The sequence below is a fragment of the Lissotriton helveticus genome, chromosome 1_1 (genome assembly GCF_964261635.1).
Source record: "Lissotriton helveticus chromosome 1_1, aLisHel1.1, whole genome shotgun sequence".
Classification (NCBI taxonomy): domain Eukaryota; kingdom Metazoa; phylum Chordata; class Amphibia; order Caudata; family Salamandridae; genus Lissotriton; species Lissotriton helveticus.
Genome location: NC_136057.1, coordinates 1,734,382,827 through 1,734,390,190, shown reverse-complemented (window position 1 = coordinate 1,734,390,190; position 7,364 = coordinate 1,734,382,827). Strand labels below are relative to the sequence as shown.

Below are 7,364 nucleotides of genomic sequence, written 5' to 3'. Positions count from 1 at the left end.
AAACTCCACCCAAAGTTACCAGAGCGCTTTACATGAGCACCAGTTGCATTACAGACGTGCGCATTCGTTTTAGACATTATGGGAGATTACATGATTTTCCCAGAATCACAGGATGCTTGAGCCTCCCGCCAGACTCGAATCTGATGACCCAGCTTCAAAGTCGGTCGCTCTAGCCGTTAAGCCAATCCACATTGCGATCGCTGTCCGTGGATTTGCCCACTGAGTTCTTCTCGGTCACAGACGCCTCCTGCAAGCGCCGCCACATCCTCCTCCCAACGCCACCACCCCTTTATCCCTGGCTTCGTGAGGTTAAAACCGGCCGGCCTCGCTCACTCGGTTTTCCGGCCGAGTTCGTCATCTTTGCCCATTGACAGAAAATGGAAACATGCCCGGGGCGGTGCAGGCGCCAGGAGTCCCGTGGGGCATCCGAGGAGCCCACCCAAAGCATGTTTTCATTTGAGAGCCAGCACCGCCGAGGGCATGCGTGCTCGAGTGCCAGCCTCGGCCGCCAAGGCTTGCGTGCACTAGTGCCAGCCCCTGTTTATCCCACTCGCTTCAATCAAGCTTGAGTGAGTTTTGCACCCTGTGGTCCGAGCTGCAAATCTCACTGCCCAGGCGGGTGCCTTCCTTCCTTCCTCCGGAGTCTGGCAATGCAAATCACAACTCTGTAGACGCAACGCCGGAGGGAGTGCTCTTGCACGAGTGACCGCTCTGCGCTGCTTCCCTTCTCAGAAGGGCCTCGCTCACTGCGACTCAGTCAGTCCAGTGATCACCAGTCACCACACGGCCATCATCATGAGGACGCCGCGACTGCCTCGAGCGCTTCTCCTGCTGGCTGTCATTGGCACGGGCGTCTCGGGTGAGTGAGTGAAAGAGGACAGAGCAACTGCATGAATGAGTGGATGGATGCGTTGGTGGTTTCTGTGCGCTAGTAGTGCTGAGAATCTTACTAAGTGGGTGGACGAATGATTGAGTAGTGGCTGAATGGGTGGGTGGGTGGTTGCTTCAGTAAGTGGATGGGTGAGTGGGCGATTGCTCGGGTGAAGGGGTGACTGAGTTAATGTGTGATTGGTTGTGTTTATGAGTTTCTGGATGAGTGACTGAATGGGTGTGTGAATGAATGGGGGAGTTTGTGAATAATCACTATCGTTAATCGTTGTGTGGGTGACTGCTAAGAGTCTAAGTTAGTGGTTGGATAATATCTTAGCGCATGAGTGTTGTTCAGGGGAATGAAGTAGTAGTATGTGAGTGGAGGGGTAGGTGTGGACATTGGTGTTTGGCTAGTTGAGTGCATGAGTCACTGGGTGATGTGTATCAATAGGGGTGCTTCTGGTCGGGGAGTTTGAGAGTGTACTTGAGTGAAGAGTTAAGTCAAAGGGTGGTTAGGCAGAGTGAGTTAGAGGAGTGGCTGGGTGGTTAGACGGAGAGTAGTGATTTCAGTGTTTACAGAATTGTCTAAAAGTGAGTTTGCAGATGAGTGAGGTGATGGGAAGGGCATGTGTTAGTTGGTACTTGGACGAATATATGGATGAATGGTTCACTGAGGGAATTTATGAGAACTGTGAATCTGTAGGTAGGCTTTTAGCACGGCTACACATAGAATCAAATCAGATGGGCAGCCACTGCGTTTTCCATGTCATTATGGATGTAGAGCACTTGTTCCATATTCCACCATCTGCTTTTTTCATTTACAGATTTCCACCAAAAAATTCTAAAGTTACAATAACGTGAGGTACTAGGGTCAGTGCATTTTTTAGACATTTTCCAAACATAAAATGGTCGCCTTTCTCTTGTTGATTTCTATTTTCTTTGTAATTTAACCTGGTACTAATGTGGTGACAGATAGAATTAATGATGAACTGTGGACTAGCTTTTATCAGCATGATACCCCCTGACCCAACCATTCAAACAAGGTAGAATCAAATGAGTTGTATTTTCGTTTACTGAAAAGGTTTCTAGTATAACAATATTACACATATTCATGATAATAAAAGAGCCATTACATAAAAAATATAAAATACATAAGTATTAAATCCCTCGCCTTACTACATTTAATTACGATACCGCTAAATCATACTTAATTAAAACGACAATAACATAGATCTAAAAATGTTATCAATTTCCCAATAAATTGGGAGTCTGCAGCAGAGAAACAGTAACCCATAGCATCCTGGATAGTCTCACAACTGGAAATAATACATACAGTCTTCAAATAATTGCTCCTGAAATCAAGTAGAACCGGATATATACAAATAGTTTGTTCTATTGTTTCTTCCTTATAACCACATAAACAACAGTTCTTTAATGACAGGCACTTTACATTCCAAGAACCTTCAAACCGACACAGTGGTATAAGCATAAGATGGAATCTTAGCTACTTTAGTTCACAGCTGGGCACCAAATTATAAGTAAGTTATTTTTGTTTATACTGAAATACGAGTCGTTTGAGTCGATTGTAAAACGTGCATGTTTATATTTTGTTGCTGTACACAGAGAGAAAGGTCTCACATTGTTATTCATGATATTCGTTATAAGTGTCTTCCATTCAAGACGAGGCATATTTTGGAGATGTGTTAGAAAAGGCAATTTTTTTCCTGTAATTACCGTGTTGATTTTAGCAAGATTAAGGTACTAGGAGGAATCAGCGATTGTTGTCACTTCTTTAAATATCATCGGTCTCAGGGAGTCTTCGTCGGCTCCAATATATTTACATAGATAAATTATCAATATGAAAAGATGTTGTGAAATTAACTAAATCAATGATAGTTCTTGCCTTATTTCACACTGGGGAATTGAGGAGTGTAAGTTTATCAGAAATGTAATCTCTTTTGCGTATGTACTATTTAAAATATTAATATTATTGTCCAGAAAAACGATGGATCCATACAAAAAGGAAGGTACTACTTTCACATCTAGTATCTTTAATGCTTGACTGATAGCGTACCCCCCTCCCCCCAAATACATTAGAGAATCTTTTGATTGCCTGCTTTGCTACTTGGGCCATGGATTTCAGATTGGTGATGTGAATCATTCCATAAAATTTATAGTCCATCATTACACCCAGATAAGCGTATGTGGTAACTTCTTAAAGTACTTGGCTATCAATGTTTACTCTTATTTGATATCTGGATTTGCCGAATACCATTCAATGAATGAATCAATAAGCACTTTTATAGTGCGCTAATCACCCGGGGGGGGGGGGGGGGGGTACCAATGCACTGTGTGAGCCGGGGCTATTCGACCAGCCAGGTATTGAGGTCTCTCCTGAATTCTGTGAGGGAGGTGGAAGTTTGGAGGTGGATGGGGAGGCCGTCCCAGGTCATAGCAGCGAGGTGGGAGAAGGTGCGTCATGCAGAGGACGGTGCGAGAGCCAGACCGCAGATGTCTGGTGGGCTTGTGGGAGGTCAGGCGGTTGTTCAGGTATTCTGGTCCCGTGTTTTAGAGGATCCTGTAGGCATGGGTGAGTAGTTTGAAGTGGCATCTCTTCTTGATGGGGAGCCAGGGCAGGCTACGGAGGTGGCGGGTTATGTGGGATCATCTGGGCAGGTCCAGGATAAATTTTTGCTGCTGCGTTCTGGATAGTTTGAAGGCCCTTGAGGAGGAGGGTGGTGGTTCTGGTGTAGAGGGCATTGCCTTAGTCAACACGACTAGTGATGAGGGCTTGTGTAACGGTTCCTCTTGTGTCAGTTGGGAGCCATCTGAAGACCTTATGGCGCATTCTGAGGGTGTTGAAGCAGGTTGAGGCAACAGTGTTTACCTGTTGTCTCATAGAGAGCTCGCTGTCAAGGATGATACCGAAGTTGCGGGTGTGGTTGGTGGGGGAAGGTCCCGGTCCTAGTGCTGAGTCCACCAGGAGTTGTCCCAGGTTCACTGATAGAATATCGATGTCACAAACATCGATGTTCTAAATATCGAGACAAAAATATTGTCTGCAAAAATATCGACTCCCATACCTTAACCGGTAAGTGCAAAAATATTTACTCCAAAATATCGAGGTAACAAATATAGTTGTAACAAATATTGATTTAAAAATATATATAAAATAAAATAATATATGTTAAATATATTAAATACTAGTATTATTTTTAACAAAATGAATTACATTTAATATATATTTTAAATAAATGTAAAAAATAAACCTAATTAAAAAAACATATAAACATACAAACATAATAATTTATACATATATATATTTACTTAAAATAATGTATTAACTATTATCTTTATTTCATTTTTAAACTTTAAAAGTATATACAAACAATATATATATATATATATCAATAATTTAAAATAAAAAACTTCTATAATAAATTAAAACATTAAACTGTTAAAAAAATGTAAAAATGTAAACTAACATTTCCCAATACAATAAGTGCTACAGTAGGGAAAGTGTTGGATAACAGAATAATTAAATTTAATATTCCAACTCCAGTGAGTGCAACAGTAGGGAAAGTGTTGGATAGCAGAGGTCTAAAAATTACTATTCCCACTTCAGTGATAGCAACAATAGGGAAAGTGTTGGATAGCGGAGGGGAAAAATTGACTATTCCCACTCCAACGAGTGCTAAAGTAGGGTAATTGTTGGATTGCGAAGGAAATACATTTACTATTCCAACTCCAGTGAGTGCAACAGTAGGGAAAGTGTTGGATAGCTTGGGGGCAAAAATTACTATTCCCACTCCAGTAAGTGCAACAGTAGGGAAAGTATTGGATAGCGGAGGGGTAAAAATTACTATTCCCACTCCAAAGGATGCATCAGTAGAGAAAGTGTTGGATAGCGGAGAGGTAAAAATTACTGTTCCCACTCCACTGAATGCAACAATATGATAAGTGTTAGATAGTGGAGGGGTAACATTTTTTATTTCCACTCCAGTGAGTGCAACAGTAGGGAAAGTGTTGGATAGCGAAGGGGTAAAAATTACTAATAATACTTAAACAGTTGAAAAACCCCAAAAAATATTACAAAATTAAAAAAAATCGCAAAAATGAAAAATAATATATAAACAATATACATTTAAAGATATTCAACATGTAAAAAGAACGCATTTTATAATATTAATTACATATAACAAAAACCTACAAATAATATATAAAATAAATTATTAAATACATTTATAAACAATAATTATATAAAACTAGCAAATATTAACAAATAAATACATTAATTAAAACTCAAATGTATTTATTTTATTTCATACCCTGTAAAACTACACCAATACCAAAACACTGAAACATTTTTAATTACATTTAAATCCATAATTAACATTAATAATAATCAATTAAAATGATCTTATTAATAAAAATAAACATTGAGTACAAAAGCTTTAATGCTCTAACATCCACAACACACATCTAAATTAAACTATTAAATAATAAAACACAATTATATATTATTTTTTAAAGAACACTATTACTATTAACAACTAATAATTAAATAACAAAATTGTATTTAATACCCACCCTTTACCCCTTTAAAAGTAAAAACAAAACACACAAAAATAAACATTTACCCAAAATAAATATAAAATAATTACCATTAATGAACAACTATATTTTGAGTTAAACACAAATTACTTCCCACCCTTTACCCCTATAAACACCACAACATGCACATAAAATTAATGACACGATTACCATAATTCATAAACAATTAATTAATTAAAAGTAGTTACAAATTAATTATTAGTTCACCAATTAAAATAATTCTCTTCCCACCTTCCCACCCTTTACACCCATCGCCTCTTTGTAGATCGCTAGAAGGCGGGGGGCCGGGGGGCCAGGACCTCAATGTATGTCAAATAGAATTCCGCCGGTAGCCCATCCGAGCCCGGTGCCTTATTCCTCGGTAGTGCTTTTATGGACTGCCTAACTTCCGCCAGGGTAATGGGTTCAGCAAGAATTTGTTGTTGTGCATCTGTCAGCTGGGGAATACAAATGTCAGCCAAGAAGGAATCAAGTTCCGGTTCCGAGAGTGACGTGTGCGGACCGTACAGGTCTGCATAGTATTCCTGGAACGTCTCATTTATCTCTAATTGGGTCTGCACTATATCACCATTCCGGTCATACAACTTGGTGATAGGGACGTTGTCCGGAACATTGCGTGTCATGCGCAACAGCAGCGCACCAGCTTTGTCAGCCTACGTATGTACCCTATTCGTGTATTCTCTATAATCTATTAACCTTAGCTCTTCCAACAATTCAGCATGCTGGATGTGAGCTTCCTGTAACTGCGTGAGGTTTCCGTCAGTGCCTGCCGCTTCGCCCTCAAGTGCCGCTAAACTCCCCTCCACTGCTCTTAACGTCTCCAGCACTAGGCGCCTCATTCCCACTTTAGTGCCCATTGCTACACCGCGCAAAGTTGCCTTGAAGGCGTCCCATTCTATTTGCCTGCTGCTGGCAGTGTTTTCGTTCTCTGTGAAGTATGTCGTGCATGCATCTAGCAGTGAGGATTTAAATACTGCGTCTTCCAGGAGGCCCGGCGATAGGCGCCATGTCGGGATCGGAGTGGGTATCCTCCCCCACTGCAAAGACAATTCTACCGGGTTGTTGTCCGACAGTGTCTTTCCCATGTGCGATACTGAGGCGATCGCCTCTCGTAGTGCCCTGGAGCAAAATATGCGGTCTATCCTAGTGTGCAACCTGTGCGGTGGGGACTAAAATGTGTATTCCCTGTCGCGTGTGTGTAGGGTCCTCCATGCATCATCTAGCTCCCACCCGCTTGCCCAGTGCGTCAGTGCTGCTGCTTGCTTCTTACTATCCGTTGCATTCAGCGGTGGGTGCGACCTGTCCAGTGCAGTGTCTAGGACCGCGTTGCAGTCCCCTCCTATTACCCAGTGTTGTCCCACCCAGTCCGATAGCACACCGCTAATGTTCTCGAAGAATCTCGATTGCTCTGTATTGGGGGCGTACACACAGCCCAACACCACACTTGTGCCATCTAGCGTTCCCCGCACAAACACATAACGCCCATTCCTGTCTATCCTTTTTTCCACTGGTGTGAACGGTATAGTATTCCTAATCCAGATCGCCGCCCCCCTCGAGAATGCTGAGTATTCTGTGGCGTACAGCTGACCTTTCAATTTGCGGGCTAGTTTCTCCCCCTCCGCCCTATTCAGGTGTGTTTCTTGTAGATACGCTATCTGTGTTTGTCTTCTATTCAATTGTGCCCGCACTCTGTGCCTTTTGTGGATCGACCCCAGACCTCTCACATTCCAGGTGCAGAACTGGTAATTGTTAGGTAATGACATTACTTGGAAACTCCTTTTTCTCAGACATTTCCCCCGCCCCTCGTGCTTGTGTCAGCAAATTGTACATGACATGTGCCATACCTGTGCGTAACTCCCCAACCTTGAGGTCCCCACCCC

General features: G+C 41.9%; 1 protein-coding gene across 1 annotated transcript in view; it reads left to right on the top strand.

Annotated features, from left to right (window-relative positions):
* Positions 1–453: 453 nt before the first annotated feature.
* The window catches only part of LOC144833838 (intercellular adhesion molecule 1-like), a 317,957-nt gene continuing 311,046 nt past the window's right edge, over positions 454–7,364 (top strand). Inside the window, exon 1 of the mRNA XM_078689192.1 lies at positions 454–859. Within this exon, the coding sequence (XP_078545318.1) occupies positions 796–859 (64 nt within the window). The 5' untranslated portion in view covers positions 454–795. The remainder of the gene's footprint in view (positions 860–7,364) is intronic.